Consider the following 16755-nt stretch of genomic DNA (forward strand, 5'->3'; position numbering starts at 1 on the left):
CTTTCATTTTAAGTCACCAGATCCTTTAATACAAGCCCGATTATTCATTTATAAGCAGCTTTCCAGTGCAGGCAATGATGATCATCAATGATTCATCTTAAGAGGACAGTGGATAATCTGCAATTATGTAACCGGATCATGTTGACCTGTGTATAACACTACTGATTTCCCGGGCCAGCTAAAAGGAATAATCAGCCTGAACTTTGACAGAAGCAATAACTCATAAAAGATAGCAAAGTCCACAGAGTAGTGTAGGAACGTTTTCCGGGTTCTGGAGCCAACGGAGGCTGGTATATCTACAGGTAGTATACACAAACGGAGGCTGTGCCAAGTGATACACTGACAAGGATACGGGAACTGGACGAAGGAGGGTGGGCTGTGCCAAGTGATGGAAGAGGAACCACAAGAGCCCGAAATCTCTGGCATCTTGGAGAAGAGGCGGCAAAATTTGGTGAGTCATTACTATAATCGGGAATGCTGCTGACCCTGGGATCATTGCTGGTTTTTGGACTTTCTTCTCTTGGAAAGAAATTTGATCTTTGGCTTGCTACTCTCGTGGAGCTGCTATCAGAACCTAAAAAACTTTAACATACTTTAAAACTTTTTCAACCCAGACCAATCAGGCCCTGCCGAAATCAAGGCTAATGCCGTGTACACACGACCGGACTTTCCGGCAGACTAGGTCCGAAGGGATTAGTCCGTCGGACAATCTGATCGTGTGTGGGATAGTCCGATCGTTTTTCTAAAAATAAATCAGACGGATCTAGAAATAGAACACGTTTCAAATCTATCCGACGGACTAAAATCGGGAAAACCTGTGTGTCCGACTCAAATCCGAAGGACCAAATACAATGCAAGGGAAGCTATTGGCTACTGGCTATTGAACTTCCTTGTTTAGTCCTGATTATGTCATCACATTCAAAACGAACAGACTTAGTCCGTTCGTGTGTGGCCAAGTCTGTTCGTTCGGAAAGTCTGTCGGAACTCCACCGAAAGTCCTTTGGGAAGACCGTCGGTCCTAGCCTGCCGGACAGTCTGCCTGTGTGTACGCGGCATTAGGCTTTACAGACCTCTAACAAAAAGTAAACTCTGGCTGAGAATTTGTAACTATTACACATTTTAGATTGATTTTAGCAACTGGTAATGAAATATTCAATTTGAAATCAAAATGTGTATGAACCTAAAGCAAACACCTTGCTTTGCCCATGCCACGCGGTGGACTAAAGCAACAGGTTTGCTTTAGTCCACCCCCCTCACCCATCCACTACCCAGCCATACATACTCACCTTTCCTTTACTCCCTCACCTCTTTGTTAAGCTAGAAGCACAAAAATACCAGGTACCCCTATGTATTAAGGAGTGTTTTACTTCCCTTTCTCACATGTGACAGCACGGGAATAATCGTCACATCATTGCCACATGGTATCAACTTAATCAAAAACAACTTAGAGCCTACACAGGGTGAAGAGGGCAGTGGTGGATAAAAGAAAAGGTGAGCATGTATTGCTAGTGAGAGGACCATTGATGCAAACCTGCTGCTTTGGCTGGCATAGATTAATAGAAAATGAACATTAAAACTAATAAATTCTAAAGTCTACAATGCACATAAAGTCATTATTGCTATGAATTGCATAAAACAATTCTGAATAAAATCTGAAATGTATAATTTGTCCAACTGCCTTCTGTTCACCTTGTACATAGCAATGTTTCCCTATCCTCTGTGTACCACTTCCACCTACCATCTTCCCACTTTTGCCCATCCAACCTTCTACATACTTTGTTCATAACATCTTTATACTACGTTCTGCCCACTTTGTCCACTTTAAATTCTGTTCTCTCGGTCTATACCACCTTCTGTCCACTTTTTCTAAATAATTCTCTGTCCACTTTAGCCACACCATCATCTACTCACTTTGTCCCCTATAGCTTCTGTCCACTCTGTCTACACGACCTTCTGCCTGATCTGCCTATTCTACCCCCATACAACTTCCATTTCCATGTTTTGTCCACACTACCTTCTGTCCACTCTGCTTACACCACCTCTAACCCACTTTAGCCAGATTTTGGCCATTTTGTCCTTACTTCTTTCTGTCTATTCTACCTACCCCACCATTTATTCCACTATATGAGCTTCTGCTCATACTGTCCACCATAACTTTCGCTAAAACCAACTATTGCTCAGATATGAACTATTCTGACAACGTTCCAATCTATTCTTTGTTTCCTCTGCCTACCCCACATCCTTCCCCCTTTAGCCACTTTTTTCCTCATTCTGTCTTCTCTGCCTTCTGTCCATATTGTGTACCCCATTATTATTACACAGTTACATATGGTTGAAAAAAGACATGTCCATCCAGTTCAGCCAACAAAGATAAATCCTAACACACTCAAATAGAAAACCTTCATATACAGTTGGATCTGAAGTTCCCACAGCACTGATCAGTGCTCATATATGTTTCATCCATGCTCCATCCATGGCTTATCCATGCTCCATCCATGACTCATCCATACTCCATCCATCCATGGCTCATCCATCAATCCATGGCTCATCCATGCTCCATCCATGTCTCATCCATGCTCCATCCATGGCACATCCATGCGCCGACCATGTCTCATCCATCCATTCATGGCTCATTCATGCTCCATCCATGGCTCATCCATCCACAATCATGGCTCATTCATGTTCACCCATCCCCATCCATCCCTGACACATCAGTGATCATCCGGGCCACATACATGCCACATAAGTGATCATCCATGCCACATCAGTGATCATTGGAAAGAAGAAAGAAATGGCTACACATCCAGAACTTACGATTGCCTTTTATTTTGTTTCAGAAAGATAACAACAAAGACGCATTTCACACATACATCCATGCCACATCAGTACTCATCCCTGCCACATCAGTTCTCATCAGTGCCACAACCATGCCACATCAATGCTCATCCGTCCCACTTCCATGCCACTACAGTGCCCATCAATGCCTCACAAAAGTGTAATAGGTAGTCAAATATTCGATTTTTAATTGATGTCCCTAGAACACCTAATGGTGCTCCCTGCATGTTGGGTCTCTCTATGTGGCCAGGCTGTGTAAAAGTCTCACACACGTGGTATCGCCATACTAAGGAGGAGTAACAGAATGTATTTTGGGGTGTCATTTTTGCTATGTGTTCAAAATATCTTATAAATGGACAACTTTGTGCAAAAAAATGTGTTTTCATTTTCTTTCCACATTTTCCAAAAACTTGTGGAAAAAAATGACATGTTCAAAAGACTCATTATGCCTCATAGAAAATATGTTGGGGTGTTTACTTTCCAAAATGTGGTAATTTTTGGGGGATGTCCATCGTCCTGGTGCTCCGGGACCTTCAAGGTAGGTAGAGGTAGTCAAGAAATGATATGTGTAATTTATGCTCCTAGAATGCCTGGAGGTGCTCCCTGTATGTTGGGCCTCTCTATGTGACCAGGCTGTGTAAAAGTCTCACACATGTGGTATTTCCATACTTAGGAGGAGTAGCAGAATGTATTCTGGGGTGTAATGTGTGGTATACTTACCCTGTGTCAGAGAAATAACTTGTTAATATGACAATTTTGTGAAGAAAAAAAATCTTCATTTTGAACTGTGGGAATTGTGGGAAAAAATCACAACTTCAAAGAATTCACTATGCCTCTTACTATATACCTTGGACTGTCTACTTTCTAAAAGGGGGTCATTTGGGGGGTATTTTTATGTTCCTGGCTTGTTAGGTCTCAAGAAATGAGATAGGCCCTCAGTACATCAGATGTGATCAATTTATGAAGAAAAATTACTAGTTTGCAAAATGTTATAACAAAAACGAAAAAAAAATAAGTTATTTTTTATTTTATTTTTACAAAATTTTTGGTATCTTTTAATTCATAGCGCAAAAAATAAAAAACCCAGAGGTGATCAAATACCACCAAAAGAAAGCTCTATTTGTGTGAAAAAAGGGACATTTCATATGAGTACAGTGTGGCATGACTGAGTAATTGTCATTCAAATGTGAGAGCGCTGAAAACTGCAAATTGGTCTGGTTAGGAAGGGGATTTAAGTGTCCAGTGGGTAAGTGGTCAATTGAACAAGCTAAAGTTAGAAACTGATTGGCTACTGTTGCACAGCTGCACCAGATTTTGCACGCTCCAGTTTCAGCAAATCAACTCCATAGTGTCCTATTGATTATCACTATGGCTTGAGGTCTTGGGGACTGTACGGCCCTCCTGGGTTTGTGTGGTTGCTCTCTCACAACCCCAAATCATATAACAACACAGGTAAAAGCTTTAGCTGAGACCAAACTAATCCGTAAATTTACGTGATATCAGGTTTTAGCTGCATGGTGTCTTGCCTTCCACAAAGGAAAGGGGCGAAATCCTTTTAGCCATTTTATTGCAATGGAAAATCAAATTAAAAATGGCCTATAATTTATCAAATGCTAGCATACACTTTACATTCATCTTGAGTTCAAAGATAATTATGATTATTTTATTTTCTATTCATGCAGAAATTCCATTGGAGGACATACCAGTTCATTCTGAAGGGGGTGAACCTCTCCTATTTCAAAAGGCGTGGGAGTGATGACAAAGAGGTACCATGACTTTAGAACTGATTTACAGAACTGTGAAAAAAATGCTGTAAATGAAGAATGTTTTCAGAAATAGAAGTGTTTTATAGTTTTATTTTTTATCAATTAACAAAATGCAAAGTAAATGAACGTAAGAGAAATCCAAATCAAAGCAATATTTGGTGTGACTACCCTTTGCTTTCAAAACAGACTCAATTATTTTAGCCTAGGTAAACTTGCACGTAGTTTTTGACGAAACTCAGCAGGTAGGTTGTTCCAAACATCTTGGTGGACTAACCACATATCTTCTGTAGATGTAGACTGCTTCAAATCCTTCCGTTTCGTCATGTAAACCCAGACAGGCCCTATGATGGTGAGATTAGGGCTCTGTGGGGGCCAAACCATCTCTTCCAGAACTCCTTGCTTTTGTTTACAGTGGAGATAGTACTTTTTAATGACATTGGTTGTATGTTTGGGGTCATTGTCCTGCTGCACAATAAATTTGGGACCAATCACACGCCTCTCTGATAGTATGGCATGATGACCCTACACAACACACCTGAAAGTTCAGTGACAGGGTCATTTAAGCATAGCATACATGGATCCAGATACTTAATGCATTGCAAGGAATTTTTACATCATTGTTTGGTCACATTTTCTTGACCTGGAGAATTCCGAGCACATCTGGCCAAACATCACTTTGTATTCGAAAAATTGGATCTTTTCAGGAGCATATACTGGTACCCTGGTTGACAAACATTCATCTAATGGATATGATATACTCCACACGTCTCTTCAGACATACTTCCCCTGGTTAAAAAAACACTAATCTAATGGAAAGAATATCCTTCATACAGCTCTGCTGACATACTTGAACGGAAAGGTGAAACAAATAAATGAGTAGAAAGGAACACAGATGTCTCTTGGTTTATAAGAGGTTTTGTAACTGCACAGAGTAATAACATTTTAAATAAAAGAATATGGAGAGGGTTATGTACCGTGAGTGCAACAAGAGAGAACCCCTTGGAGAAAAGAGCTTCACCTACAGGCAAGATTTTGTATGCCCCACCTAATGATCTAGACCAGGCAGGGCCGTCTTTAAGGCAGGGCAAAAGGGGCAGCTGCTTTGGGCCCTGTCATTGTTGTGGGGCCCAAAGCAGCTTCCTCATACTTGCCAACTATCCCAGTTTAAAGTCCCTCATCCCTTGAGGTATTAGTCCCGTGCTGTGTCCTGATATCTCAGTGTGAAGTTCTGTTACTAATGCTGCCCAGCTCTGCCCTATTGTTGTGTACAGATGACTCACCTGCAGACACTGTGTTTACATGGAAATACTTTAGGCCAATATGTATTCTTCTACATATTTTTGGTTAAAAAAATCGCAATAAGCGTATATTGATTGGTTAGCGCAAAAGTTATAGTGTCTACAAAATAGGGGATAGATTTATGGCATTTTTATACTTATTTTTATCGGGACTGCAATATTGTGGAGGATAAATTGGACACATTTGATGCATTTTTGGGACCATTGACAATATAAAGATGCACTGATTACTGTATAAATGTCACTGGCATGGAAGGGGTTAACACTAGGGGGCGCTCAAGGGGTGAACTGTGTTCCCTGACTGTGTGTTCTAACTGTAGGGGGGATGGGACTGACTAGGGGAAGAGAGAGATCGGTGTTCATACTTAGTATAAACACACGATCAGTCTCCTCTCCCCTGAGAGAACCGGGACCTGTGTGTTTACACATACACATCTCGGTTCTTGCTCTATCACGAGAAATTGCGGGTGCCGGTCATCGCACCTGCCAGGCACTCGCATCGGCTGCGGGCGCAGTGCGGCCCTAGTGGGCAAAAGGCAAAGTGACGTAAGGTAACGACCATTTGCCCATCCGAGCCAACCTGCCGCAGTAAAACTGGTGGCTGGTCCGGAAGTGGTTAAAAGGGGAGGGGTATTGGAGTGTAGAGGATGGGGGAGGTTTGGGGTGCAGAGGTTAGCATGGGTTTTTAAATGGAAAGGTGTATTGGCAGGGTGGATAACGATTTAGGTCACGTGTGGGGCAGCCCATTTATTTCAATGGGCTGCTCTATGCGCTACAAATGCAGAAAAAAGTCCCAAACCTTCTTTCAAAATCACACGTGCCGAGGCACATGTCAGAAGATGCGTGAGGGTGTCATTAACAATTATTGGCACTGTTGTGCATCTGCTAAAGGGCAGATACACAACAAAATCTGCTGTGATGTCAGGAAAGTGATTTTGCATGCATTCCCAACACACAAATTTGAACACAGGCTAAATGTCTCAGTTACATTGGTGGTCAGTGTAAATCTTCTCATTACATTGGTGCTTGGTGTAGAATCCTTTCATTCACACTAAGGATGGGCTTTGGTCTGTTTGCAGCTCCATATGCCCGAGCCCCGCCAGGAAGTTTACACTGCGCAGCTCTAATCACAGGCAGTGGGACATTTCCTGATTTCCCTGCAGAGATTGGGAAATGTCTCACTGCCTGTGTTTAGCGCTGCGCACTGTAAACTTTCTGGCCAGCTCTGGCATGTGGAGCTGCGAACACGCCTAAGCCCATCCTTAATTCACACTAGTGGCCAGTGTAAATGTCCCCCTTACATTGGTGGTCAATGTAAATCCCTCCTTACATTTGTGATTACTGTGATTTCTTCGATTACATTAGTGGTCAGTGTAAACCCCAATTACATCGATGGCCAGTGTTGAAACTCCTCTTTATAATGGTAGTCGGTAAAAAAAAAATCAGCATTGCCATTGATCACACCCTCCTCCGCACTACCACTGATCTCAGGAGTCCTAGGATCCCTAGGAGTTTTCTATTAATGGGTCCCCTCACCTCCCCAGTCCAAGGTGTGCAGGCAATGAGGAGATGATGTGCAGTAACCTCTAGCAACCAATCAGTGAGCAGTATTGATGTACGCTAATCTATAGCAAGCAATCAACAAGCAGAAATCATGTGCTGTAACCTCTAGCAACTAATCAGTGAGCCGTAATATGTGCTGTAACCTCTAGCAGCCAGTCATGTGCTGTAACCTCTGGCAACCCATCGCAATCGCTGCCTGATCTGATTCAATAAACAGATTTTGAGTATAGCTGCTATTTATTGTATGTCTCAGAGCAGGTGGAGAATGAAACTGCATGGGGAGGGGCCCAAGAACCTTTTTTCTCCGGGTCCAATTAATATTAAAGGCGACCTTGATATCAGGGGTGTCAAACTCAATTTCAGTGCAAGCCGCATCAGCATTATGGTTTCCCTCAAAGGGCCAGTTGTATCTGTAAGACTAGATTTCCAGAGCACATCACCCCCCTTATATAAGATGTCAAGAGTCCCCCCATCATGCACCCCCTTACCACCTGGTGCTGCTGTTGGAAAGAATCTGGGGGCAGGACTGGAAAGCAGAGAGTGCGGGGTCTGGAGGAGAACCAGAGGAGGGCTGGAGTCTCCTATCAGAGTCTGCTGAATACTGAGACCAGGGGAAGCGGAGACCATGGGGTGCTGCGGTTGGCTGTACAGAGAGGCACAGGATTCTTAGGAGGAGTTCTGTCCTCCTCTCTCCTGCTGACTGCTGAGATGGGGGAGGGCAGAGACAAGACTCTCTGTGGTTGCACAGAGAAACGCAAAATCTGCAGGAGGAGTTCTGTCCTCCTCTCTGCTGCTAACTGCTGAGACAAGGAGGGAGCAGAGAGGTGGGGGTGCCACAGCTGCAGGAGGGGTGCAAGAACCACATGAAAAGGCCTAAAGGGCTGGATTTGCCCCCCATGCCTTGTGTTTGACACATGTGATCTAAATAATAATCAAAGAATTCTAGTAAATTGCATCAGATTTTGATGGCAGTTAGGACTCCCCTTTCTTCTATCTTCTGATGTGCTTTCTTCTGGAGGATAGAGGGGAATCGGATGCCCTAAGCCAGCCATTCTCAACCAGGGTTCCTCCAGTGGTGGCTAGGGGTTCCTTGAGCTGTGGCTGATTTACCTCCTGTTTGATGGTGCCTACATAGTTCTGAGCCAATTCCACTTGGAGGAGCCAGTGGTATGACACCAATGATCTTTATAGCTCCCTGTAAGGGGCTATTCTTACACTGTCCACCAAAGTAAGGGGCATTGCTCCCACTGACCCCCAATGAATGGGTTTTATCAGGGGTTCCCCGAGACCTGAAAATAATAATAAGGGTTCCCCTGGGCTAAAAAGGTTGATAAAGGCTGCCCTAAGCATTGCACCAACTGTTCAGCTCACCTTTTTCACAGTTCCTGATGAAACGGGTCAACTGACTGAAGAAACGCATCAAATCTACTCAGACCCATCACCATAATCAGCATGGAAGTCTAAAGCCCCATACACACTATCAGTTTTTCTGCTGAGTTTTTCCTTCAGATTTACCAAAACCATATAATATGAGGTCAAACCTTAGGAGTTTCAATTTGTATGCAATCAGGCCGGCCCTTCTACTACATGGTTTTGGTAAACCTGAAGGAAAAACTCAGCAGAAAATCTGATAGTGTGTAACGAGCATAAAAGGATATCTCTTTTGATTTATGTGATGTTCTGATGGGTGGGATACCCAGGGTATTATGTGGAAAGATGCCTGGTGAGATACAGAATTTTGAGGCTTATGGAAGTTCCAAGGCCTTCATAGGCTTCCCTATTGGGAAAGTTGTATATCTTTCTAATTTTTAATGAAAGTTTTTATTAAAATAAAATATATCTAATAGAATAAAATGTGTATGTGTAATACATCTATGTAGCCCCTCAAAAGTCCCAGTATGTCTTTAATCTACTTGAAACTATGAGTATTAATTTAATAACAATGAATGTAGTGTGCTGACCCAACAGGCCAGCTCAAACCTATACTAAGTACATCTTTATACTACAAGACCTTTTATTGTGTATTTCTCTCTTTCTTCTCCAGGGGGAGCTATGGGGTGCCATAAATTTACATGATGTAAGTGTTCACGGTCGAAACACTATAGTTAAAGGAAGCTGTACATCTTAACATTATTATATATATATATATATATATATATATATATATATATATATATACACACACACATATATATGTATATTGTTTTTTCCTTTTTAAACAGTTTTATAATTTATATGATTTTTTATTTTTTTGCAAATCAATATTTAATACTGGGTGCACATGTGACACTGTTTTTTAAGACAATCTCAATTTGCTAAACAGAGAGCACACATGATCGTTTTCCTAATGAATTTCTGTGCAATCCCTTTTCAACACAACAGGAAAAAAATTTGAGCTATGTGTTTATTTTAAGCATCGGCTATTCAGTTCTCAGCAAAGCGGTTAGGGTTAGCCTGGTAAAGAAAATATGCTTAGAGTTCTAATTGCTGGCAGGAAAAAGTAAAGATTAAATATTCATAGTTACATAATTGGTAAGGTTGAATAAAGACACCAGTTAATCCAGTTCAACCTGTGGTCACATATTTCAGAATTAATTATCAAAAGTGTTCTTGCATGGGTCTGTTCAAAAGTACCGTTAGGGTCCTTTCACACGGGCAGTCCGCCCAGCGGACTCTGCTTTACGCAGCGGGGGATCGATCTGTTGCTCCCCCCTGAGCAGGCGAATGAAAGGTCCGTCTCTGCTCACTGTGTGGATGGACCTATCAGAGCCCAGCTCTCCTCTATGGGGTGATCAGATGAAAATGGATTGCCTGTCTGTTTTCTACCGAACCCATCTGAACCACCGGACGGGTGGAGAATACGGTCACCATCCGTCTGTATTTCATGGACAGGATCTGATTGGATGGCAACGGGTATCAGCAGACATGTCACCACTGACATTTGTTGATCCATAGGAGTGAATGGAGGGTCCGATCAGGTCCGCCTGAAAATTGACAGGCGGACTTTATCGGAAAGCCTGTGTGAAACGGGCCTAACCTTGGTCTAGGATATGTTTCCTTAACTGAATGTTCATGTTCAAGTTGAAAATTCTTTACAAAACACCTTTTATTTTGGATCTTTCAGTTGCTATCCAATGTGCTTTATTAAAAATGCACAATTTTGGTAAAAAAAAAGGAATACAACCGTATAACATAAAAAACTACTTAAGTTTAAATAAAATATAGAAACCCACCAGAAATTGGAAGGTATGTTTGATAAATGTCATGTCCAATGACTGTATCCAGTAATATTGGTCTTGTTTAACTAGACTTGGATTGGAATTGAAGAAGCCACTTGGATAAACAGTTTGGATAAGCAGGGATCTTCAACATTACAAAAAGCTTTCAGTTGAATGAGACTAACTACTACTAGATATACCATGAGCTGGATAAACGAGAACTCTCACAGATATGCCAATGATTGTGTTGTGTTCCATCTTTGATCAGGTGACATCACTTATTAGTGTGGATATCATGGGTTCCCGCTACCCCATTGAGGTGACACTGAGGAACGGGAAAGTAATCTTACTGGTAAGTTGATTAGTTATGTTCTTTAGCATAACGAACGTTGGTGATTTATGAATTTTGCGAAATCAGATGCCCTGTGCTCCTTACTCTTTAATCTTCTTCTGGCATAGAGGCCCACAACTGACAGCAATAAAAGACTGTTGCATCCTAGAAGATGTTTACCATGTTCAGTGGTGCAAAAGACTCATGAATGTGAAACTATTGGTCCTAATCCACTCTTTTGTGGCCCAGCTTTTTGGAACATTAGTTATGGGTCTGGAGTGCATGTTGGACACCCTTTATTAATAGAACTTTACTGTCTATTCACAGCTATGTGATAAAACCCCTAAAGGGCACCTCTTACTATAACCAATGTATATAGTAGCACACCCAGGCTGCTGGGAACTGTAGTGAAAATTCCACTTTATGCTACACGTAATCCATGTCTCCTGTGCTAACAAGGTGCCTATTCAGCCTTTTTGTATAATGCATCTTAGTAAAACAGACATGACCACCATCCTTACATCCTTAGCACCACAGGCCGACTCCCCTCTGCAGAGCTTGTGTTGCTTATTCATAGTACTTAACAATAGAAATTGTTAGCTTCACAATCGGCCAATCAAGCACAGGCATTCCTTCAAACAGGAGGAGTTATACAAATCTCAACCAATGAACAATGACTAGGGGAGTTTATGGGCGTGTCTGGGCAGGGGTAGTGTGTATGATTCCCCGCCCCTTGTACTACATGGCTGGCCTAAGGACTCATGAACACTGCCCCCGACTGCAACGCACACGAAGACTCCCGTTTTTACCATTTCTGAGGATGGGAGATTATCTGCAGAGACACACCATAGCCTCCCCACGTGCTGATCAGAGACACACGAGCGTTCATCCCCATAACCGATAATGTCTTTGCAAAGTGAACACATCCCCCCCCCCCAGACGATTGTCTGTGCATTGCACATGGGCCCTTCACTGGCAGACATATCCCCGCTCTGCAAACACTTCTCTACATCTTACAGGGAGCTTTTCACTACCAAAACAGGTCTCAACTGCTGTCAGTCTGCCCCAGTCCGCTCTTTAGAGTGGGCTACTGGAGAACTAACACTGGGAGAATATGTGACAATACATATTAAATACATCTTTATAAAATTTCCACAACAGAACAAGATTTTGAGAACACATTGCTGAACTAACACTTGGGTACAAAACCTCCATTGTCAAATCTTGGAGGGACACTATGCCCTAGTGCCCAACCTGTGCCCTAAGGGCCACATGTGGCCCTTTGATGTTTGAAGTGCAACCCTTGGGCTTCTCCAGTCAGTCAAGGGAGCAATCATTTCTAAATGGGCCCTCAATAGTAGTAAGTCTATTGGTTTCATTCAACATGTCTCTAGTCTCTGTCTACTAAAGCATCACTTTATTCTCCAACCACTCCTGAACAACAATCTCTGACCATTTCCTCTAGGAAGCCTTCAGTCTATGACAGTTTTCTGTAGCATTGCATGTAATAAATATTATTTGCTGCCCTTTGTAAACATTAAGGGCCCCCTTTACCTTTCAATTTGACAACCAATATGAACCTTGAAGGGTATCTGGACACAACACATTAGCTTTGAGCCCTTGTACACACGGTCGGAAATTTCGACGGAAAATGTCCGATCGGACCATGTTGTCGGATAATCCAACCATGTGTGGGCTCCGATCATTTGTAGAGAATTCTGATCGGACAAAGTGCCACGCATGCTCAGATCAAATTACGAGACCAAAGCTATTGGCTACTAGCCTGAATGTAGTCCTGTCGCAACGACCGAACGTCATCACGTTCCGAACGATCGGATTTTCCGACAACCTTTTTCCGACCGTGTGTATGCAACACAAGTTTCGGACAAAATCCGTCGGATTTTGTTGTCGGAAAATCCGACCGTGTGTACAAGGGCTTAAAGATGAAACAGATGTTAGAATCATTGAAAAATGGACAAGGATGGAAGCCAACGAAGGAACCCTTGAAAGTGTCAATGTTAATCATTTAGGGCACGAAGGAAAATGTAATGTATTCTAATAGTTTTGGAGGTTGGTTCAGAAGGTCCTGGTTATGAAAGAGGGACAGCTGAGAATTTTGGAACCTTGGTGGAAACAGTTTCATTAGTAATAATGTATTTTATAGTTAAACTGTACTTTTCTGTTTATTGGAATGGAAAGATGTGATCAAGCCGTAAGGCTGTGTTACAGTTATCGGTGGTGTTTTTATCCATTGTGCCTCCATTTTTAACCATATATTTTTGCTTCCTATTATGTTTCCAGGCTGCAGACAGTAACACAGAGCGGGGGAAGTGGATGAAGGTATTACAGCAGAAAATGACATCAATCAGGAAAAGGTATTTATGAGTTTGGTGTCTTTGATGCCCATGTGTTTCCTCCCACCTTAACTACACCAGTACTTAATAAATTGTACTTTAAAGTGGTTGTAAACCCTTACAAACCACTTTGACCTACAGGTAAGCCTAGATTAAGGCTTACCTGTAGGTCCAAGCAATATCTCCTAAACCTATATGGTTTAGGAGATATTTGCCCGAAAACGGGCACCGCTGTCTACGGCGCATGCGCCGTAGACAGCGGCGCGTAGGCGCACTGAGTGCGGCATTCTCAGCAACGGAGCTGCCGCGCGTGTCGGCTCCCATGCGCGGGAGTGATGTCATCACGGCTTCGCCGAATGACAGCGGCGGAGCTGCGAGACCCCACCAACAAGATGGATGCGGCGGACTACAGGGGACAGCGGCGACTTTGCTGGCTCCTGTGTCAGGTAAGTGACACATAATGGGCTACTATGCGATGCATAGTAGTCCATTATGCTTTGCCTTTGCAGGGAATGAAAGAGGAAGTAAACTCATCAGGGTTTACTTCCTCTTTAAGACTAGATGTAATCCCTAACTGCATGACATTTAGTTTGATAAAGCACTGGGTATCTTCAACAATTGCTGTTTTTCCCTTAAAATATAGTTTTGGGCTTTTTTTTCGTTCTTCTTTTCTATTTCAGTGCTGTCGATCTCCTAAAGCTTCTTTCAGTCACTTCCTGTCTATATGTATTTGCTGTAGCACTGACTGTACAAATATGTTGTCATGCGGCTTCCTGATAGTGCCAACAGTGGACCACGCCTGTGCAATGTGTACCAGCTTAGCCGCTTTGAGTGTCACAGGTGACGACCCAGTAGCACAACAGGGGGACAGTTGTCACCCTATAACAGGAAGTGCCTAAACATAGACATTCATGGCAAGATCCCCAGGTATTATGTTAAAGGGGTTTTAAACCTTACGTGTTTTTTCACCCTAATGCACCCTATGCATTAAGGTGAAAAAACACCTGGCAGTGCCTGGCCCCCCAGCCCCCCCGTTTTACTTACCTGAGCCCTAGAACTTGACCCACAGGGACGCGCTGTCTCTCTGCCTGGGTTTCTCAGCTCTTGATTGGATAGCAGCGCAGTCATTGACTCCCGCTGCTGTCAATCAAATCCAATGACACGGGCCGAGTCCTGCATTCCGCCTCTATGGACGCAAAATGCTGGACTCGGGAGTGCGCCTGCAAGGTAACCCCCCCGGAGAGCGCTTCTCTCAGGGGGTTATCTGATGTGGGGAGGAGCCACGAGAGCCACCGAGGGACCCCAGAAGATGAGGTTCGGGGCCAGTCTGTGCAAAACGAGCTGCACAGTGGGAGGTATGACATGTTTATTTATTTTTTATTTTTTTAAAGGAACCCTTACAATCCCTTTAATAAAACCTGGAGATTTAAAAAGATCGGAAAACAACTTCCTAAATGACTTTAACGCCGGCTGAAATTAAAAAAGTCTATGATTTTCATATCAGCCAATTAGTTTCTTATTTTTATTCTCTTGTACTGAGATGGAAGCACAAAAGGTAGGATCTGGCTAATATGGGCAAGCCTTGCTGGGTTAATGTCAATAACTCTACTAATCCTTTTGCCAGGCGGACATCAGACACCCCTGTGGTGCGGGAGAAAATAGTGGATGCCAATCGGGGGATCTGTGATTGGATGAGGAAGGTGAGGACAACAGAACTGTTACCCAATCTCTGTTTGGGGTACATTTTTTCTTTTCTTTTAGCCCATGTATTTTAGCATATACAGTAAGTTCCCATTTAAATCTCCAGATTTGATATGATTAGCATAGATTTTACAAATGTTGCAAGCCTAGGGAAATTCACTTTTAGTTTTCTTTAACGCAATGGAAAGTCAATTAAGACTGCAAGAACTGCAGTGTCAGGGAAACTGTGCACCTTTGCTCTGCCATTAGAAAATAATTAAGCCTCGTACACACGATCGGATTGTTGGCCAACAATTGCGTCAGACTTTTGTCCGAAGGGCAAGTGCCAGGAGCTTGTCTTGCATACAAACGGTACACAATTGTCAGGCAACAAACATTAACGTAGTGACGTACTACGAGGAATTCAGCTCTTGAGCGCCACCCTTTGGGCACCTTCTGCTAATGTCTTATTTGGTGAACATTGATTTGAGAATGTGTGTTTGTTCTTTCAACTTTTGTGTACAATACCCTTGTCTGTTGTCAGATTTTAGTAGCCTGCCATCCAACATTTGTTGGCGGAAAGTTGGACAACAATTGTCTGATGGAGCGTACTAACAGTCAGATTTTAGGCCAACAGTCTATCACACAATTCCCAGCAAACAACCTGATCGTGTGTACAAGGATTTAGTTCTTCTTGGTTCTTTAAGACCATCATAACAGTCTGGATATTCAAATGTTAAACAGCGGTAAGACCTTCCTGTTATCATACAGAATCACATAACCAAAGGCTTTATTCTTCCCTGGATACACTGTCAAAAGCCTGCTTAATTTGACGGCTGTGGATTAAATTAGCATCCAATAAAATAATAGAGCTTAAAGAAGAAATAGGGCCAGGCTATAGACATTCAAATATTTATATTGAGAGCACTGACCTCTGTAGCTATAGGTACTATGGAGAAATCCATCCACAAAGTCCAAAAGAGAGGCGCTGAAATTGCAGAGCCTCTTCGCTTGCTTCTGCTGGCTGCAGGGACTTAGCTGCCTGTCACCCTTCTACTGTAAACAAACAACAGGTGCTGTAAGCTGTCAGGGTCTCTTGTGGTCAACTTTGAAGATGAATTACCTCGCAGTGAGGGCAACAACAGAGGTCTGGGATAGCTTGTTTTAAAGTTCACCTTTCTGACCATATTTCATTTTGCACCCATATTTAGAGATTAAACATGAAACATGATCACTGTCTGTACCCCCTCACCCCCAAACCTCCCCCCTATTGAATGTGGGGTTTTCTTCCTGCAGACTCAAGTCATTTTTTGATTTGACACAGAGATCTGTGAATGGGGAGACCACAAGTACCATCTACCACTGCAGTGGAGAGACTTGTAGATCTTTAGATTTTGGTAGATGTCAATGCAGTTATAGTCCACTGAGAATTTCCACCAGCCCAGTAACTGAAGGTCCTCACCTTGGAAAGGACCTATGGCCGGAGGAATGGTCTCATTGGGCCCATGATCTAGTGATTGCAGTTGAAATGCTTTGCAGGCTCCAGTGCAAAAAATATATGAATTACATTTTTTATTAATCGGCATGGGTACATTTATTATTTTTTTTTTCAAAAGGTGGAATATTGTTAGGAATATGTATATATGTAACAAAAAAACAACAGTCCATAGTATGGGTAGAGGTTCACTTTAAGCACAGTCAGCAGTCTGC

General features: G+C 42.6%; 1 protein-coding gene across 1 annotated transcript in view; it reads left to right on the forward strand.

Moving 5' to 3' along the window:
- Positions 1 to 232: 232 nt before the first annotated feature.
- Positions 233 to 16755, forward strand: part of LOC143924980 (uncharacterized) — a 53764-nt gene continuing 37241 nt past the window's right edge. The window contains exons 1-6 of the mRNA XM_077449540.1: positions 233 to 451; positions 4518 to 4601; positions 9507 to 9539; positions 10949 to 11032; positions 13313 to 13386; positions 14990 to 15065. Coding sequence (XP_077305666.1) covers positions 389 to 451; positions 4518 to 4601; positions 9507 to 9539; positions 10949 to 11032; positions 13313 to 13386; positions 14990 to 15065 — 414 coding nt within the window. The 5' untranslated portion in view covers positions 233 to 388. The remainder of the gene's footprint in view (positions 452 to 4517; positions 4602 to 9506; positions 9540 to 10948; positions 11033 to 13312; positions 13387 to 14989; positions 15066 to 16755) is intronic.

This window comes from Lithobates pipiens, unplaced genomic scaffold, assembly GCF_037356315.1.
Source record: "Lithobates pipiens isolate NorthernLeopardFrog02 unplaced genomic scaffold, aLitPip1_a1.2 Scaffold_22, whole genome shotgun sequence".
Classification (NCBI taxonomy): domain Eukaryota; kingdom Metazoa; phylum Chordata; class Amphibia; order Anura; family Ranidae; genus Lithobates; species Lithobates pipiens.